The 21,097-nt window shown below is 45.5% G+C and overlaps 1 protein-coding gene across 2 annotated transcripts in view; it reads left to right on the top strand.

Annotated features, from left to right (window-relative positions):
* Positions 1–21,097, top strand: part of LOC137421561 (uncharacterized) — an 86,967-nt gene that overhangs the window by 23,675 nt on the left and 42,195 nt on the right. For both annotated transcript variants that reach the window (XM_068107749.2, XM_068107739.2), the window contains exons 3-5: positions 14,277–14,471; positions 16,634–16,740; positions 17,322–20,985. In XM_068107749.2, the coding sequence (XP_067963850.2) occupies positions 14,277–14,471; positions 16,634–16,740; positions 17,322–20,985 (3,966 nt within the window). The remainder of the gene's footprint in view (positions 1–14,276; positions 14,472–16,633; positions 16,741–17,321; positions 20,986–21,097) is intronic.

Here is a 21,097-nt window from a genome sequence, read left to right as displayed (position 1 = left end):
AGAGCGGGGTGCCAGATCTTCCAGCTCAAGATCACAATGGTGGTGCAGTCACACTCGTCTTCAACAAAATTGAATCTGGAATCGCACAGCTCTGAAGCGAAGACCTCTTATAAGCTCCCACTTTCGGCGTCCATCACTCCTGGAATTTGGTTGGCTCGAAAATAACTTGATTCACTTGGAAATCATTAATACAGCACAATGTTTACCTTCGCAAAAGCGGAAGGTTATGTTTTGATCGCTGTGTATTTATTTGTATGTCTGTGTGTGTGTGTGTGTGTATGTTATTCGCATAACTCAAAAAGTATTCAACCGAATTGCATGAAATTTGGTGGGATGATTGGTTATTATACGGGACACATTTGATTAGATTTTGGGAGCAATCGGGTCAAAGGTCAAGGTCAAGGTCACGAAAAGGTCAAAATCGTATTTTTACCATAGCGCGGTCAATTTTTATCCAATTGGCATGCAACTAATGCCAAAATGTTCAGAATTCAATGCCCGATCTTGTGATATACGACATGACCCAGTGAAGACATTACCCTTGTTAGCGGTTGGGGGTCAAAGGTCAGGGGGGTCACGACCTTGCAAAATGTGCGTTTTTTGTCATAACTCGGTCAATTCTTATCCGATTTGCATGAAATCAGCACCAAACTGTTCACTGTTCTGTTCCCTACACTCCCATGCCAAGTACAGAACAGTAGCTGCGGCGAAGGTATGCGCTCTACCGAGTGCCCGTTCTAGTTTATTTCTGTGATCACTGCTGTTAACTCTGCTCATTTAATTTCATGCCTGTGCTGACTCTTATCTGTCACACACGTCTTTCATTTGGTTAACGTGCTGCTATTGATGTGCTGCAAAACATCTCATATAATTACTTGGTGGTGCCAACGCTTCAAAGTATTTGCTTATCTTATTGTTCCTGAAAGGTCACTTGGGAATTTCCTTGAACAATATCCAATGAAATTGATGCTCAAAGTACACATGATGCAGTTCAGTGTGAATATTGGCTTCAAAGGAAGAATCATTTTGTGTGAGTCTGAGGCAGGCAGGATGTGTTTAACTACTCTTGTCCACCACTTGCTTATGTCCTGGCTTCATACTGCACTCGAATGGGGAATACCCGATATTTATGAAATTGGCCAAGTGTGAATGCTTTATTTTGAAATTGTCCTTTGGAGCAAGCTTTCAATTACCATGGACATTGCTTATAGGTCTTCTAGTTATGCTTGCTTGACAGTATCACCACTTGACAGTATCAAAAATTTTTATATATATATATATTGTTATGTCTGTGGGGTAGAGGAATATCTAGAGTCAGGTCGATCTGAATAGGTAACATGCTTCATCTGTCGCTATAAGGAATCTGCCCTGTAATAAGTTCTGTGTGTTTAGTCCGGTTTGTCGATTAAGGAGTATACCTGTGAGCATACCAGGATGTTCGTGTGCTAGGTAGTTTGAGGGATTAAAGATAACAGCCCTTGTGTGTCACACCTGGTAATCAAACCTTTGTCCCTTATGGCAACGCACACCTGTAAACACTTAGATAGGCCCTTTATTGCACACAGTAATTAAATTCCCTTCCCTTACAATGACTTTGGAAGAAAACGGACAGGAAACCAGGCCAGGACACCGCCGATGATGGCTGCCACCGGTCGTATCACGAACTTGCATTGCAACATGCCCAGGAGGCCTGTGATTGGTCAGCGTGTTAGACACAAACCTCCAGCCAACCAGTGCGGGAGGCGCGAAGACGCAACTAAGAAGGAGGTTGTTCATTGGAGGGAAGTCGCTGGAAGGTTCGGTGGCTGGCGGGAAGCTACGTGACGCTGATTGGGGAGCGCGCCAAGATTGACGTCACCGGGAAGGTTATAAAAAGGACGCGCTTGGTGCGGAGCAGCAGCTCACTTGGACTTGGCTCTTAGCGGTGCAGTCGCATTCCTCCCTGTGGCTTTCCTCGTCAAGATGCTGTTCTCTCTCCTGTCTCTCCTCGCGGTGGGCCTCGTGTGGAGATTGCTGGCAGTGCTTTGGGCCGTGTGGTGCTTTTAGGGCATTGGACGCGTGGTGCTTGGAGCGGTGCTCAGTGCTCGGTGCTTTGGAGCTTGGAGACGCAAGACGACAAGACAGATAAGGACGCACCATTTCACAAATACACGACGAACGTGTTTCTTTGGTAACTCATTTAGTCAGGTTCACTATGTTAACAAATATAATTTCGGTCAAAATTTTGGTAGATTAGCAAAACTATACATTTTTGGAATATTCAGAGCATGAGGAATCCAAAAATTAATGTTTACATTTGCGTAGACACCTTTGCAAAAATGCCACTCAGGACAGTGATGAAGATAGTCAGGTTCACTATGTTAACAAATATAATTTCTTTCAAAATTTTGGGATTAGCAAACCTGTACATTTTTGGAATCTTCAGAGCATGGAGAATCTGAAAATCAATGTTGGCATTTGCACAGACACCTGCATGGCCGCCATTTTGGATTTTGAAAAGGGCCGCCATAAAATACATATTTTGCGCGATCTCGGCTTCTAGTCAACCTAGAGACTTAATTAAATATGCTAATCCTATGTTTTCTGGGTCAAGGAATCCAATAAAGGCCTCAAAATAGTGCTCAGGATTATAGAAAAGCAACAAACAAAGGTAATTGAAAACCATTGTCTTTATATTTGTGATATAACTGTATTACATAATACATGATATTGCAAGTCCTTTGAAGTTATAGATTGTTATAGGAAGTTATAGGTAGTATCAGATTGAACTATAAGTCCTATACACAGGATCTACGAGGTCTATACCTTTCAGGAATATGCTTTTACAGATCTTCATCACTGTCCTGTGTCATTTTCGCAAAGGTGTCTACGCAAATGTAAACATTAATTTTTGGATTCCTCATGCTCTGAATATTCCAAAAATGTATAGTTTTGCTAATCTACCAAAATTTTGAACGAAAAAACATCGTGAACCTGACTAATTCCCTCGTCTCGTATCTGCAGTCTGGTGTGTGGGATCCCAATTTAGAATTAGAATTAGTATCGCGTTTACCTGTCCCTACCTTTTATTTTAATAAACCCTTGTATTATTTTCCATTCCCTGCAAATTTTGTGCCCGATTGAGTTCGTTCCCTTTCCACAGTTACGCGCTCCCGCTTCTTCCTCTTCCCTTCTTCTCTTCCCGCGTTTGATAGCACAATCCGTGTTTGGTCGTCGCCTCCATTAAATCCGTTCTGGTCATCCGCGGTCCCTGGTATTAACCGGAGGATCCGCCCGACAATATACAGACGTGGCATTTAATATGGAATATATTTTTTCCTTGACTTGGGTTTACTTTCTGAACTCGGTATATCAATCTGGTGAGTTTCTTTTACGCTTCGGTGATTTCTTTGTTAAAAGAACCATGTCACTTATTGTCTGTTGCAGCAAGAAGTCAATAACAGGATTATATCACAGGTGGTGTGACAAAATGTACGGACAGGTACATTTGACGATTGGCTTCACAATCGGGTATATAAGGGTTGTTGCATTCTGTATTAGTGGAAAACAACTGCTGCACGTCTACAAAAGTTATTGCCGCTTCCTCTGGAGATGGTCCGTCAACTCGACAATGCTGTTTGTCATGGAGTTGTGGCTTTACGAAATTCCGGCATGAAACAGCGTGCTATTGCTTGGCAGTATGGCATCACTCAAGGTCAGGTGTCAAAGATCCTGAAACGAAATGCTCAGAGGGGTGTCCCTACTCCAATACCGAGGCCAGGACGTCCCCGCAGAACCACAAGGAGGGATGATCGCCAGCTGCACCGGTCAGTCCGCAATGGCCGTACCATGTCAGCTAATCGGCTTAGGGCTGAGTGGCAGCAACTGACAAATGTGCCTGTATCCAGAAGGCTAGTCAACCAACGACTGGTTCAAGCAGGCTATCGTGCCAGGCGTCCCCTGAGAAAGCCACGTCTGACCAGACAACACCGCCAGCGCCGATTGCAGTGGGCCAGAGAGCACCGTCAATGGCAGCCAGGACACTGGAATCACGTGATCTTCAGTGACGAGTCTAGATTTCTGGTCTATTGTCAAGATGGCCGTGTCCGAGTGCGCAAACAAGTGCATGAAGCCTACAACGAAGATTGTATTGTGCCAAGAGTCCAAGCTGGAGGCGGTGGGGTGACCGTTTGGGCTGCTTTTCATGCAGGGGGCAAAACTGACCTGGTTGTTCTGAATGGAAACCTGAACCAGTTCAAGCACAGGGCCATTCTGGAAGAAACATTGCTTCCATTCGTTCGTGCAGCCTTTCGAGGAAACTTTGTCTTCCAAGATGACAATGCACGGCCTCATCGTGCTCGCATGATCCAACACTTTCTTGCTGACCGTGGTGTCGAGCATATGGAGTGGCCTGCCATGTCGCCGGATATGAATCCCATAGAGAACTTGTGGGCAGAATTAACGCGTCAAATCGACAACTTGGACCAGCAGCCTGCCTCTGTGCGTGAATTGCAGCAGGCTATTGTAACTACATGGCAAGCGATTCCTGTCCAAACCTTGGCAAATCTCGTGAACAGCATGCCTCAACGTGTACGTGCTCTCCTGAATGCTGGTGGGGGTTACACGAAGTACTGAACTGTAATTTTACTGTCCGTAATCCCAGTCGTAATTTAACTTTTGTTTTTGTTCAAAAATTTGCTTGGCTAATGTGCAAAATAAAGAGATACTTCTGGAAAACGCACAGAAGTTTAACACAGTACTGTCCGTGAAATGAGTTCGATATCAGTTTACATCACTTTCAAGGATCAATTTATTTGCTTCGAAATGTCAAATGTGGTTTTTGTTTCTTTTAAAGGTCACATTAACAAAATCTAGAATAATTTCAACATAATTCCAATGAACTTTTCGTTCTAAGTCATCTTGAAAAGTAAGTTCACCCCCACAAAAAAAAAATTCCATATTAAATGCCAAGTCTGTATATATATATATATACCTGTATTTCAGGTTGAGCACCTGAACTTTTACAAGATTTTCCAAGCTTGTGTAAGTCCTTACACGTCCCAACCTACCTCAATAATTTGCATCTAGTTATTCAGAAAGCTACTTAGCAGAAAGGCTGGGCATTGCAACCAATGGGAAAAGATGCGTCTTTTTTTTTACAGGAAGACATTCATTGGCATATCTTCTACATCCCAAGATGGGTCTCACTTTTCCAAGATCTTGGTAGATTTCCCAAGCAGTGCTAACGCTGATTGTTGGCTTTTAATGTCGAGTGGCCGATACAAATAACAAAGTCCTGCCTTGCCAGGCCCCATGGTGTACTTCTGTTCATACGTCTGAACCACTCATTCACCAGTTCAAAATTCTTCACATGGCAGATCCTCGTCGATTGATGCTTGACTCATGTCATGTGATCCTTTTGTTTGACGTTCACACATTCTCATTCAGAGGCTTAAGCAACCATGCTTCCTTCAGCTTAATTGCATTACCTTTAACAGCTTCGTTATTCGTTACCTTGCACACATGAAGCAAGAAGTGGTGTTAAGCAATTAGTCGACATCCTTCTGTCTTTCTTTCTGTCCAAAGCTTTCAAAAACAAAATGCCCACTGCCAAGTCAAAATATACAAGGCCCAAACCCTGAGAACAAAATTATTTTTAAAATGCGAATTTGATAATTCTACTTTGGTGCTATTTCTTGTTTTTGTTTTTTGTTTTTTGTTGTATACAGAGTCGAGGCTCGTGAAAGAGCTAACATTTATCAAACAAACAAATCAAACAAACAAGCAAACAAAGTATATAAAAAGGGGAGCGGTCGACAAGATGGGGAGAGAAGGGGAGGAAGCACACAAACACAACATTTGAGAGCAGGGACATCGGGAGATGTGTGGGAGGGAGAGGGCCTGGGGGGAGGCAGGATAGGTGTAAAACGCAAGGACACCAAGGTCTTCCAGGAAAAAAGAAAAGTCACCTCAAAAAAGTGGATTTGGGGTGAAATTCGCGAGGGTAGAAAAGATCAAGGTTTTGGATTTATTTATTTATTTATTTTTTTTGGTATACTGAATCGAGGCTCGTGAAAGAGCTAACATTTACTTCACAAACAAATCAACCAGACAAACAAAATATATAAAAAGAGGGAGCGGAAAACAAGATGAGAGAAGGGGAAGCACACAAACACAACATTTGAGAGCAGGGAGATGTGTGGAAGGGAGAGGGCTTGGGGGGAGGAGGCCTGGGAAGGGGGGGGGGGGGGGAGGGAGAAGTATAAAACAAAAGGACACCAAGGACTTCTAGGACAGAAGTTGGTATTTCAAAAAAGTGGAATTGGGGTGAAATTAGCGGGGGTAGAAAAGATCAAGGTTTTGGATGGGGGAAGATAAGAGATGGTGGTGAACAGCTGTTTTAAAGACCTGGAGGGTGGAGTGGGATTGAAGAGAGTGAGGGATTTTGTTCCAGAGGTGGGAGAAAAGAGGAATGAAGGAGTGAAGGTGAGCAGAGAGTCTTGATTTTGGCAGTTTGACCACAAGAGGGTTGCAGGCAGATCTTGTGCGACCTGTAGGAATATTTGCGGGACAGAGCCCAGAGAGAGCTGGGGGGGCAAGGCCAGAGAGGAGTCGGTAGAAGACGGAAAGACCACCAACCTGCCTGCGGTGAGTGAGTGAGAGGCCCTTGGAGTTAGCTTCATCGCGGGAGATTCCAATGATTCTGAATGCTTTGGTTTCAACAGCGTGAAGACGAGCTAGGTGTGAGGCAGGAGCACCAGCCCAGAGGGGAGAGCAGTATTCCATTGAATAACTTCTTGGGGAGGATTATTCAGAAAGCACTCAAGCTTTTGGGTCTCACAATTTGCCATGATCTTTCCTGGGAAAACCACATTTCAAATCTGGCCTCCAAAGCCAGTCACCGACTGGGCATCCTCCGTCGTGCGAAGTCCTTCCTTGGCACACCTGACCTCCTCACCACATACAAGGCTTTCATCCGCAGCTCTATGGAATACTGCTCTCCCCTCTGTTCTGCTGCCTCACACCTAGCTCGTCTTCACGTTACGTCTTCACGTCTTCACGGTTAAATGTGGTTAAACTGCCAAAATCAAGACTTTCTGCTCACCTTCACTCCTTCATTCCTCTTTTCTCCCGCCTCTGGAACAAACTCCCTCACTCTCTTCAATCCCACTCCACCCTCCAGGTCTTTAAAACAGCTATTCACCACCATCTCTTATCCTCCCCCATCCAAAACCTTGATCTTTTCTGGTTGTGTGCTTCCCCTTCTCTCCCCATCTTGTCTTCCGCTCCCTCTTTTTGTATATTTTGTTTGTCTGGTTGATTTGTTTGTGAAATAAATGTTAGCTCTTTCACGAGCCTCGATTCAGTATACAAAAAAAAAAAAAGTTGTTTTTTTTTTGTTTTTTTTTGGATACTGCATCGAGGCTCATGAAAGAGCTAACATTTATTGCACAAACAAATCAACCAGACAAACAAAATATATCAAAAGAGGGAGCGGAAGACAAGATGGGGAGAGAAGGGGAAGCACACAAACACAACATTTGAGAGCAGGGAGAAGTGTGGGAGGGAGAGGGCTTGGGGGGAGGAGGCTTGGGAAGGGGGGGGGGGGGGGGGGGGAGAGGTATAAAACAAAAGGGGACCGAAATTAGCGGATTGACAGAACTTCTTGGAGAGCATTATTCAGAAAGTGGATAGGAGGGTTGTCCAGTCGGTCTTTTCGGAGAGACATCGTAAGAGTGTGAGATTTGTCAGGATTGAAAGACATGTTCCATTTGTTTGCCCAGTCTGTGATTTTGTCCAGGTCTGCAGAGAGTGAGGAGGCTGCAGACTGCCGATCTGAGGGATGAGGAATGGAGCGACAGAGTAGAGTCATCAGCAAAGAGGTAGAGAGGATTTTCAAGAGAGTCAGAGAGATCATTGATGAAGACAAGAAAAAGCACAGGGCCCAGAACACTGCCTTGGGGAACTCCAGCCTGAACAGGAAGAGGAGATGAGAGAAACCCATTCAGGGCCACATGTTGACTACGACCAGAGAGGAAGTCCGCCAGCCATGCGTGGACATTTCCATGGATACCAAAGGAGGAGAGTTTGGTGAGCAGAGCGGGGTGCCAGATCGTATCGAAGGCATGTGAAATGTCAAGGGAGACGGCTCTAATTTCCTGTTTGGCATTGAGGACCTCCATCCATTGTTGAGAAAGCAGTATGTCCAGAGTAGAGTGACCAGGTCTGAAACCAAATTGATGGTCAGAGATCAAGCCATTGGAGAAGAGGAAAGATTTCATATCTGAAGCAATGATGGATTCCATGACTTTGCTGATAATTGGGAGAAGGCTGATTGGTCTGTAGTTGCTAGGATCTGTTTTCGCACATTTTTTGTGCAAAGCGGTGATGTTGGCTGATTTCCACGCAGATGGCAGATGACCTTGAGCAAAAGAGAGGGTGAAGAGAACAGAAAGAGGGAGTGAAAGAGCGGAAGAACATGATTTTAGGACCTGTGGGCTGATGCCGTCAGGACCAGTTGCAGAATCAGAGTCGAGGGTTGACAGAAACTTTTCCACCTTGTCAGGAGGAAAGGACACAGAGTCCAGGAGCAGCTGGGTACGACTGGGTACGGTGGGTACAGAGAGGGATGGGTTTGGGACACAAGATTTAGAGGCAAACACAGAGTTGAGGCATTCAGCTTTTTCACTTGCGGAGTCAGCCGTGTAGCCGTTTGAGGTGAGGGAGGGGATGGAGGGGGAACAAACACCAGAAACAGATTTGGCCAGACGCCACCAGGATTTGGAAGAGGGAGACAGATAAGAGAGTTCGGTCTTGAGAACGGTGAGATATTGTTTCCTGGCTCTCCTGAGGGTGGACACACACTTGTTTCGGGCTTTGTGAAAGGAAATGAGATTTCCTTCCGTTGGATTTGCTTTCCAGGAGACGAAAGCAAGTCGTTTCTGGGCAACAGCCTCACCACAAGATTCCGTGTACCATGGACGGGAGGAAGGGTATGACAACTGAAGACGAGATGGGATAAATCTGTGCATGGGAGAGAGCAATTTACTTTGAAAGAATTCCCAGGATGAGTTGATGTCAGAGGCTGTAGAGATGGGAGACCAGTCCAGATGATTGATGGCTGCTTGAAGACCGTGCCAGTTGACCTGAGTGAAATGCTAGACTCGTCGACGCTGAGGAGGCTCTCTGAGAATGGTCAGAGAGATGTCCACTTTGACAAGCACACGATCAGATGAGCCGATTGGAGCAGAAGAAGAGCAGCAGACATTTTCAGGGAAGTTAGTCATAACCAAATCCAGAAGAGAAGATGCTCCGTTGACTGAGATCCGGGTCGGGAAATTGACAGATTGTGTCAGTCCCAGTGAGTCGCAGAAGTCCTTTGCTGAAGAGCCATGGCTGGTGAGAGAGGTACCCACACCCAGCCAACTGGCATGGTGACAATTGAAATCACCACATATGAGGAAGAGAGAGTTGGGATGGGTAGATAGAAGTTGGTCCATATTATCAGACAGCGAGATGTAGATGGAGTCATCACTGTTTTAGTCAGGTTCACTATGTCAATAAATTATATTTCGTTCAAAATCATGGTAGATTAGCAAACCTATACATTTTTGGAAAGGTTATAGCATAAGGAAACTAAAAATCAATGTTTACATTTGGAGAGATACCTGTATGGCGGCCATTTTGGATTTTCAAAATGGCCACTGTAAAATACATATTTTGTTCTATTTCTGCCTCTAATTACCCTAAAAACTTTTAAAATATATACTAAACCTATATTTTCAGGGGCAAGGAATCCAATGAAAGTATCAAATTAGTGCTATGGGGAATGGTAAGACACGAATCAAAGGTTTTGAATTGCAAAATACTGTCTTTATATTCGCGATAAGTTGCATAATCAAATACATGTTATCATTTTGTACAGGCAGTTAATAACATCAAAATGTGTCACAATAATTCATATCACCAAACATACACAGGCAGTCAGCAAAATCATTTATACACATGCAGTCAGTATAACTTCACATCTACACAGGCAGTCAATGACAAAATATACACGATTACAGAATATGCCATTTAGAGTTCGTCATCACTGTCCTGTGTGTCGTATCCGACAATATAGTCCGCATCGTTTTCACAGTCCGTTCCACACAAGCAAAGGTCGGTCAAATTGATTGGCAAATCGAATTGGTCGAATGGTCGATCGAATCGAATTCGATGAATCAAATCGAATCGGTCGAATGGTCGAATGGTCGATCGAAGCGATTGGTCGAATGGTCGAATTGGTCGAATGGAATTGGTCGATTGGTCGAATTGTTCGAATTTGTCGAATCGAATTGGTCGGAATTGGCAAATGTAAACATTGATTTTCAGATTTTCCATGTAATAACGTTTCCAAAAATGTATGGGTTTGCTAATCTACCATGATTTTGAACGAAAAAACATCGTGAACCTGACTATTTGGTGGACGGTACAACACACATATGAACAAAAGGTGGGAGCGAAAGGGAAGCCGTAGCCAAAGGTATTCCTGGGGGTGAGGTGGAGAGAGGGCAGTGGAGGGTGAGTGAGGAAGAGAGTTTTTTATAAAGATAGCAACCCTACCTCCAGGACGAGGCTCAGGTCTATCATACCGGAGGAGGGAGTAACCTGGGAGAGATACCAAGGCATCAGAGACATCATGAAGGAGGAAAGTTTCTGTTAAGCAGATCACATCTGGTTTGTCAGAAGCAACCTGTATGGAGAGATCAGTCAGGTTTGAGCGAAGGCCCCGGATGTTTGAGGTCCATACCGTAAATGAAGAGGAAGGGGGAGCATCGGATACAGAACAGGGGGGGGAGGGGTAGGGTAAGATGTCGAAGAGGAGGAAGTGGTAGGGAGAGCTGTTGAAGGTGTGTCAGAGATTTCAGAATAGCTTGGAGAAAGGGAAGAATGGGGCGGACAAAAGGTTTGATGGAGATTGGGTGAGGCACAGTGAGGTGTTATTTGAGGAGGGGGAAGAGCGAGGCAGAAGGTTGGGGGAGATGAAGGTGAAAGTTGGAAGGGGGAAGAAGCAGGGAGGATGCTTTGAGGAGGAGGGGTGAGAGGGGAGTCTAGGAGGGGAGGAGCGAGGGAGAGTCTCGGAGGGGAGGGGTGTGGGGGGAGTTTAGGAGGGAGGGAGGGGAGGGAAGGGGCAAGGGGGGAGATTTGAAAGGGATGGGTGATGGGGAAGATTTGGAGGGGAGGGGCAAGAGGGTAGATTTGGAGGGGAGGGGTGATGGGGAAGTTTTGGAGGGGAGGGGTGATGGGGAAGTTTTGGAGGGAAGGGGTGATGGGGAAGATTTGGAGGGGAAGGGCAAGGGGGAAGATTTGAAAGGGATGGGTGATGGGGAAGATTTGGAGCGGAGGGGCAAGGGGGAATATTTGAAAGAGATGGGTGATGGGGAAGATTTGGAGAAGAGGGCTAAGGGGGTAGATTTGGAGGGGAGGGCTGATGGGGAAGTTTTGAAGGGGAGGGGTGAGATTGGATTTTGAAAAGTGTACGATTCATGGGAAACGAACATTTTTTTGTGTTCGATGGGAGGGTTGTCCAGTCGGTCTTTTTGGAGAGACATCGTAAGAGTGTGAGATTTGTCAGGATTGAAGGACATGTTCCACTTGTTTGCCCAGTCTTTGATTTTGTCCAGGTCTGCAGAGAGTGAGGAAGCTGCAGACTGCCGATCTGAGGGATGAGGAATGGAGCGGCAGAGAGTGGAGTCATCAGCAAAGAGATAGAGAGGATTTTCAAGAGAGTCAGAGAGATCATTCATGAAGACCAGAAAAAGCACAGGGCCCAGAACACTGCCTTGGGGAACTCCAGCCTGAACAGGAAGAGGAGATGAGAGAAACCCATTCAGGGCCACATGGTGACTACGACGAGAGAGGAAGTCCGCCAGCCATGCGTGGAGATTTCCATGGATACCAAAGGAGGAGAGTTTGGTGAGCAGAGCGGGGTGCCAGACCGTATCGAAGGCACGTGATATGTCGAGGGAGACAGCTCTAATTTCCTGTTTGGCATTGAGAACCTCCATCCATTGTTGAGACGGCAGAAGTAGCATGTCCAGAGTAGAGTGACCTGGTCTGAAACCAAATTGATGATCAGAGATCAAGCCATTGGAGAAGGGGAAAGATTTCATATCCGAAGCAATGATGGATTGCATGACTTTGCTGATAATTTATAAGTAATTACAAACTTTTGATTCACAACATGGCCAAACGTATGCGGACACCCCTTCTAATTAGTGGATTCGGCTGTTTCAGCCACACCCATTGCTGACAGGTATATATAATCAAGCACGCAGCCATGTAATCTCCATAGACAAACATTGGCATTCGAATGGGCCATATTGAAGAGCTCAGCGACTTTCAACGTGGCACCGTCATAGGATGCCACCTTTCCAACAAGTCAGTTCGTCGAATTTCTGCCCTGCTGGAGCTGCCCCGGTCAACTGTACATTGTTGTGAAGTGGAAACGTCTAGGAGCAACAACAGCTCAGCCGCTAAGTGGTAGGCCACACAAGCTCACACAAAGGGACCACCAAGTGCTGAAGCGCATCGCCCGTAAAAATCATCTGTCCTCGGTTGCAACTCTTACTTCCGAGTTCAAAACTGCCTCTGGAAGCAATGTCAACACAACAACTGTTTGTTAGGAGCTTCATGAAATGGGTTTCCATGGCCGACCAGCCGCACACAAGCCTAAGATCACCATGCGCATTGCCAAGCATCGGCTGAAGTGGTGTAAAGCTCGCTGCCATTGGACTCTGGAGCAGTGGAAACGCATTCTCTGGAGTGATGAATCACGCTCCACCATCTGGCAGTCCGATGGACGAATCTGGGTTTGGCAGATGCCAGGATAACGCTACCTGCCAAAATGCATAGTGCCAACTGTAAAGTTTGTTGGAAGAGGAATCATTGTCTGGGGCTGTTTTTCATGGTTCGGGCTGGGCCCCTTAGTTCCAGTGAAGGGAAATCTTAATGCTACAGCATACAATGACATTCTAGACGATTGTGTGCTTCCAACTTTGTGGCAACAGTTTGGGGAACGCCCTTTCCGGTTTCAGCATGACAATGCCCCCGTGCACAAAGCGAGGTCCATACAGAAATGGTTTGTCGATCGGTGTGGAAGAAATTGACTGGCCTGCACAGAGCCCTGACCTAAATTCCATCGAACATCTTTGGAATGATTTGGAACGCCGACTGCGAGCCAGGCCTAATCACCCGACATCAGTGCTCGACCTGACTGATGCTCTTGTGGCTGAATGGAAGCAAATCCCTGCAGCAATGTTCCAACATATAGTGGAAAGCCTTCCCAGAAGAGTGGAGACTGTTTTACAGCAAAGGGGGAACTAACTCCATATTAATGCCCATGATTTTGGAATGAGCTGTTCGACGAGCACATACTGGCATGATGTTCAGGTGTCAACATACTCTTGGCCATGTCGTGTATCTTCAGGCAGTTAATATATATTAAGTAAATCCGAATAACATCCATTTGTATGTGGTATGTGGCATGTCGGGAACTGAGTGGCGTGCTGACGAGGAGGGGAGTGGCGTTGAAGCTGAAGGGAAAGGTGTATGCTGCATGTGTGAGAGGTGTTATGATTTATGGGAGCGAGATATGGGTAATGAACATAGAGCAGCAGCGAAGGCTGGAAATGGTGGAAATGCGAATGGTTCGGTGGATGTGTGGAGTATCGTTGAGAGAGATGAAGACAAATGATGAATTGCGAAAGATGATGGGAATAGAGCCTGTGATGGATGCTGTGAAGAGAAACACATTGAGATTGCTTGGTCATGTGTTGAGGAAGGATGAAAGTGACTGGTTGAGAAGAGTGATGGAAATGAATGTAGAAGGAAGTAGAGGATGGGGAAGACTGAGAAAGACTTGGCTAAAGGTGGTGGAAAAAGAAATGCGGGCAAGGGGGCTAACAGGGAGAGATGCAGAAAATAGGGCAAAATGGAGAAGATTGTCATGGGGACCGCAAGGCTAACTCCCGCTCTAGCAGTGAAAATGGCCTTAAAATGCATGTTGTTGTTGTTGTATGTGGTAAACCCAGTGATGTCATTGGACCAATGATTGTGCTGCACATCATTTAATTAGAAGCATTTGATTAAAGTTTTATTTTCTGCGTAATGTTTCTGTGTGTAAGGATGTAAGTTTAGGGGTGGGGGAGAAAGGGTGAGAGACGTCGTAATTTGCCTTTTTTGAAACGTCACGATTGTTTGACTCTAACTTTCCCTCGACACTCGTTATTTTATTTTTTTGTGCTGCTATATAGGAGCCAAGAAGAGGAGTAAGAGGACGTGGAGGGGGTCGCAGAGGGTCAAGGTTACCGGTAGGGGCTGGGCTCGGCCCCCCAACATATGAAGCCATTTCCTCTGGTTACCGTGTTCTTGGATGGAGTAGTGGCCAAAAGGTGTATGCCTGTGAGGACTGTGGCTATCACACACCACGTCGAGGGCGCATGTTCACGGTAAAAAACAACAACTGTGCTTTTCTTGATTTTCTTTCTTTGCAACCTTTACCTTTTCATTCATTTCTTAAACTCACACACGTTTCCTTCTCGCTATTATCTCATTTCCTTCTCGCTCTTACTTCCAGTCCTTCATGATTCAAACCCATTACCACCTCGTGATTTGTCCTCTACCCATCTCCGATAACTTTTACTCTTGCTCACCGCTTCGCCCTTGTACCTTTGCCACTCCCTTTCTCATACTTGTGTGTCTGAGTTTTTGTCACCCTGTTCTCTGCCCCTCTGTCAGTCTGTTAACTTACCACCCTCTCTTGTTCAGCACTTCTATAATCCTTGACTTTTGTCGAGAAAATAAATATATCCAGCTTCTCCAAGCAAACCTTAATTCAAAATTTCTTTGTATTGTGTCGTATAATATTCCATTGGACTCAGCAGACAAGGATCTGGAAGCTAAACTGGTACAAACAAGAATGCAATCGAAAAGCCAACCTCCCAGACCCAGTTTCCCTTATTCTCCATGATAACCAAATTCATGGAGCATGCCTTAAGAGTAAAGTATGAAAATGGATCTTCCAGAGTTTGTTGCAGTCTGTGAAGGTCACAGAACCACTCGCTGCTAAGAAGCAGTATCAGCTAATACCCTGCTAACTGCAAGTATGCCAACCTACATGGCTTTAGAAGCATTTTTGACAATGTCAGCTCCCACTTCCCTTCCCCCCGATTGGAGGGAATTTTTTAATGAGCATGTTTCTGGCTTAAGGGATTTCATCTCCAAAGTATCTGCTCAAATAAGACAATTTCCCAAAGGTCTACTTAATGAAGCCATTGCCCCGGGTCAGCAGTGCCACACTGACAATGGCATTGATTGGCCTGGGACCCAGAATGATCTGAAAAAGGAGCATACTTGAGGCAGCAGGATATGAAAGGCAAAAGGGCAGAGCGCAATTGTGAGTGCTCATGTAGCAAGGACATTGGAGTTATGGAGCCGAGACAGAGTAGCTGTGTGAAAGAGCATTTGGAGCTGTAACAGTGCTGCAGAGCAAATGACGAGTGTGGATCACTTCTTTGGCATGGCAGGGCCTGTGATCATAGCTTTATCTCTTCTGCTCTTATGGGCTTTCTCTATACGGATGGGTTCTCCCAAAATTATGGAGTGATTAAATCTCTCAGAATTGGTGTATTTTAATATTCCCCCCTCCCACCGGAAGTGGTGCTATGCCATACATATTTTTATGGCCGCGTGGTCTTTGAAGACCGTTGCGTCTCCGGCGGGTGAAGGTCGGAGAGGTCCCTGCGTCCAACAGTTAATTTGGGTACGAATCGGCGTCTCAGACACATGATCGTGGCAAATCTGCCTGAGCAGATTAGTCGAGCAAGCCCTGCAGCGATCCACTTTTAACCCTAACTGCACATGGGGGAGCCCTAGGAGAGGCCCCTCGACTTTTTTTCGCAAGTTTTTCGCCACTGGTGGGGATTTCGAATTCTCCTCTCTGACTTTTTTCTCTCGGATCGTGTGCACATTTTGATACCACTTGCGTCCAAATCGGACTTGTTGTTCAGGTGTCACATGACAATTAGTAGTCACATTTCCTAAAAAATTGCAATTTTTGCATATGTCTGTGTGTAACAAACACGTGTGAATAAGCACAGCTTCAAAAACCTTACAGAATTTATTGTGCCCCCCAAAGTTATCAAAATCCCCAGGGTATACCCACACGATAATACTAGTACATCAGCTGCCTGAATATTTGAAACCAGTTTTTTGAGTGGTTTAAGTTTGAGGTGTTATCTGTATCAGAAAATGTTACAAATGTGATATTTGGTAAATTTATACTCATTGGATGACATAACTTTCACGAGGTTTTTTTTTCCACTTTGGCTCTCGTTATGCTAATTTCCCCTCATTATTTTGGTCGCTGCTCTCCAGTGTCAGGTTTATTACCAAGATCACTTGTTTCTCATTTACAAACACTCGTTATAATCTATGTTGATGCTTTTATTCTCTCACCTCATCAATCATGGTTTTGTATGATATTTGAAGTCCTTTTTTCTTTTTTCCAAAATTTTACTATTTTTCTCTGCTAATTTCACAAACCACCTCCATCATAATCTGATTATTATGTCTCTTCCCAAACCAAACGTCTGATCCCATAAAATCCCAGCATAGAGAAAGGCATCACCATCCTGTCCCTGATGGAGCTCTGTTGGAAAAGGTCATGAGTGGGGAGTCCTCTCATTCATCTCAGATCTTGCAATCTCCACCTCTAAGGTATGTCATAGTTTCTAGTGGTACTTAAAAGTTTATCGGTGAATTGAACAGTGCAGTATGTAGTTTGTGACCTTTTGTTCGGGCCTTAAGTGGCAGCTGACTATTATCTTATAACGTCCTTCATGCATACCTGAATCGTAATCATCATCACAAGTTTCCTACCCCGCACTTGTATGTCCCAGTATCATTCCCCATGGATGGTAGTTCTGCCAAAGCAGCTTACTGATCAATGAATGAAATGCACTGCATGGTCTGTTGCCTTCCCAATGTGGGATTGACATTTTAAACCTGTAATCACAAGATTACATGACAAAAGGTCAGCCAGGTGAGCCAATTCAGAACCTCCCTACCTGAAAACTTTTTGACATTGCATCTTCCTAATGTGTCCATTTGTCCTTCGCCCTCAAATGTTACCCGTATATTGTTAACCAGCGTGCTTTTTACCTTTTATACGAGACCCAATGGTAACATGAGATATAATTACCTAAATAATCAAAATTATGACAAACTAATGCACTTCATGAGTATTGTTTGGAATGAAGCATTGGTGACTGTGTGCTTGTCCTTTTTGGTACTTCCAGGATGGATTCTTCAGCAATTGGACGTGGTGGGAGAGGTGGGAGAGGTGGTGGGAGAGGTCGTGGGACTGGCCGTGGCCCTGGTCGTGGCCCTGGTCGTGGCCGAGGTCCGAGGTCTCAGCGACTAATTGTTGAAACTGCACAACTAATACCCAATGCTGCAAGAGCAGGACGAGCAGGACGTGGTGGTACATGGATTGGAGTCCGTAGTAGAGGTCAGAGGACTAGGAAATCTGGCATGGACAGGATGATGGCGTCAGATCATGCTACAGTTTCAAGGACGACACGTGGAATGAAACGGCCAGGAAACAGAACAAGGGACATTATGCCTGGATCAGTTGAGGATAGAATTGTGGGTCTAGGAAGAGCAGCATCAGGGATTACGGGAGCATATACAACACTAAGGGGGGCTCGGATGCGAACACGTGCTCGTCGTGGCCGTGGATCGCAGGTGTTGTGTGGCGTGGCATACAGGCGAGCTGGGGCTGGACGGTTTCAGTGTCTCTTCTGCCCTTTTGTGAGTGCACACCGCCGGTCCACATCCCGTCACGTGCTCAAGTTTCACTTGCCGAACCGAACTGATAAACCCGACCAAAAATCTTGCTACAATCCAAACCCTGATTTCTTTGAGCCTCCAGATGATGTGATTAAAAGTGACATTAAAGAACGGCCAGCAAACAGACGACTGGACGAGGAAGAGGATGATGATGATGAGGAGGAGGAGGAAGAAGAAGAAGAGGAGGATAGTGGCGGTGATGATTATGAACAGCAGCAGGATGGTAATGACAAGAAAAAAGAACAGATTGAAGATTATAAGGAAGATAAACTTGTGCTTGACAACAGAGGTGGGGCCAAGCTTGATGAGATTATGGAGAATCCTTCTTTCGTGAGTACAGTTGGAGCTGTAGAGGAGGCAATTGAAATAAAAAAGAGGGGGATAGTAGGGGGATTGTTGAAAAAAAGTGATGGAGAAAGGCAAGAGCAAAAAAAAGATGAGGAGAATGAAAAAAAAACTGTGGACAAAGGCAACAATATAGGGTTTGTAATTGAGGTTGATAAGGATCAAAAGACAAATGTTTTTGAGGACAGTAAAAAACAAGTAAACTATGGGATCAAGACCAATGGAGTTGAGCAAAATTGTGAAACACTCGAGTCCAAGTTCAAGATGAAAGGGAGAGGGGGCAAAGGACTAGTCAGTCGAGGCCGACGTGGAAGGTTGCTTGCAGAAATTCTTGGTAGGGTCGCATCTTCAAGGAAAGCAAATGTCAGAAGTCCTGATGAAATGGAGTCTCGCATGGGTTTGGGTGAACAGGATGCGATGAAAAAACAAGAATTTCCAAGCCAGTTGATTGATGCAGATGCATCGCACAGTACCTCTCGTCTCACTCCAACGAAGCGATCGGCAGTTGTAAATGAAAGTGCAAAGATGGTTGAGCACCCCCTCTTTCCACACAAACGCCATAGAATCGATGCGATTGTCGGTCAACTTACTGGTCGACTCAACAGTATAGCACAACAGCAAACGAGGACCTCACTACTTGCTCTTTCCTCTGTTGAGGGGCTTGGAATGGGCGGTTCATCAGGGGACTCTGATGTAGAATCTATCAACTCCTCTACAGTCACAGATCCTCATGATGCGGTGTCAGAATTACAGGTTGATCAAGGAAATGAATCTCAAACTTCAGAAGGACAGCAAGGTGTGTCGGGCAGTGATAAGGTCACAGCATTTCCTTACCGCTGTAAACGTTGCCTTTTTACATGTTGCCTTGCTCGTGCCCTCACGACACATTACCATCGTGCACATCCTTATCTTCAGTTCTCGCCTTCGTTTGTGCTGGACCCTACAGACCACTCGGCCATGTTCCGCTGTGTGCACTGTCGCTGCTCTCAATTTGGGAATGAAACTGCACTACGTGATCACTATACGGAACAGCACCCTGGGGTCATATCTCCATTGGATTATGACAATTCCCCACAGCTCATTCGTTACAGGTGCTTGCTCTGTCCATTTGTACACGCAAGTGCTCGTGGATTGAGTCCGCATTATTACAAAGCCCACCCAGGGATTCGCGTAACTCCAGCACTTCTTTCTTCTGGTCTTGTCTCTTCTGGCAGTGAAGCTGATGGTTGGGTGGAGGACAGCACATCCCATGGTCTTGTGTTTAGCTGTGATCTCTGCTCTTACCAAAATGGGAACATTCACTCTGTTTTAAATCACTACCAGCGGAGACATCCAGGTAGTAAAGCCTCCTTTTCACGGATCAAAAAGTTGGAATTCTCTCCTGGTAACCCTTCAAAGGCTCAAATTTCTCCAAAAGGCCATCAAGTTTCACCACAGGAGATTGAAGGAAATCCTGATGTATCTATTCTTTATCACTGCCGCCATTGTGGCTATGAGAACCGCACTGTCCAGGGTGTCTTGGTGCACTACCAAAAACGCCACCCTGAGATTAAAGTGACAGCAAACTATATCCGTCGTGGTGTATCTCCTATTCGGCCTCGCACATCTCTCTCACCCACTGCCACTCTTACGGTTTCTTCACCTGCATCAACTCCCCCAGCTGTCATTCCTCAACCTGTACCGCAAACTCCAAAACCTATTTTGGGACCTTCTGGCATGCCTGGTTTGCAGTTTTACTGTAGAGAGTGCCCATATATAAACAGAACTGTTCAGGGAATTCTAGTTCACTGTCAGAAACGCCATCCTGGCCTGCGGATTAGTGGAGAACTTGTGCGAGAATACACTGCTATCATCTGGAGCCGAATGGAAGTTGGACAGCAGAGTGCACCAGATGCCACTGGGAAAGAACCAGTTGCTGTGGAAGGTGGGCGGAGTGGCATGACACGTTGCACTGATTGTGGTCACATGTGTAGCACTGCACGGCAGCTAAGTCTTCATCGTGCTAAAAGGCATTCATTTAGGACTTCAGTCGAGCAGTTGAAAGTTGAGCAAGGCCCGAAGGTGATGAGTGAAGTGGAGTCGGTGATGACAGGCGTGAGAAGTGCTGGTGGCTCTTGTGAAGGAGAACGAGTGACAAGTGGGAGGAGTCCCAAGGTGCCTAATGAAGATAAACCAAAATCTGCGGGTCAGCAAAAGCCAAGGAAAGTAGTTTTAAGCAGAGGTAAACCACTAAATCAATCTATGAGTCTCATTACAGGCTCAACATTTGGTTGTGGTGTACCTCTGCGAGCAGTGCCAGGTATGTACAGCTGCAATATTTGCCCATATGTGAATGCCCGTTTGCATGGTGTCTTGACACACTACCAGAAGAAGCATCCAGCTGTGAGGGTAACAGGAGAGGTGTTTTCTAGGGGGGGACAGCCTCCCCCGCAGGCTCTGCTGAACCACTTGGCACAGGTTGCATCGAAGGTTACATATGGTGGTTATATGTGCCAGCTATGTCAATTTGCACATCCAGCTTTTGAGAAGCTTGTGGCCCACATGAAGCGTTCGCACGGTGATGCACTGATGGCTGGAAGCCATGGATCACGAGGAAAGGTGCTGGTCGGGAGCACACAATCTCCCCCGACTAAAGTTGTTTTTGAGGAAGAGCATCAGAAAGAGGCTGTCAATCCAGGCAGGAGCAGACTACAGGAAGAGGTTGGTGGAGGGGTACTGGAGTCGCAGCCACCAAAGGAGGGAATTTTGATGCAAATGTCAAAACAGGTGTGTGTTGCCAGCAAATGGAATGAATAAAACGGAAAACGACAAATAGGAGAATTTTGGTTTATTAATTAGATCATCTGAGTCATGTGGTAGTTGCTGCACTTAACACAAG

This window comes from Myxine glutinosa, chromosome 1 (assembly GCF_964187855.1).
Source record: "Myxine glutinosa chromosome 1, kmMyxGlut1.1, whole genome shotgun sequence".
Lineage (NCBI taxonomy): Eukaryota > Metazoa > Chordata > Myxini > Myxiniformes > Myxinidae > Myxine > Myxine glutinosa.
This window is presented reverse-complemented; position numbering and strand designations above follow the sequence as displayed.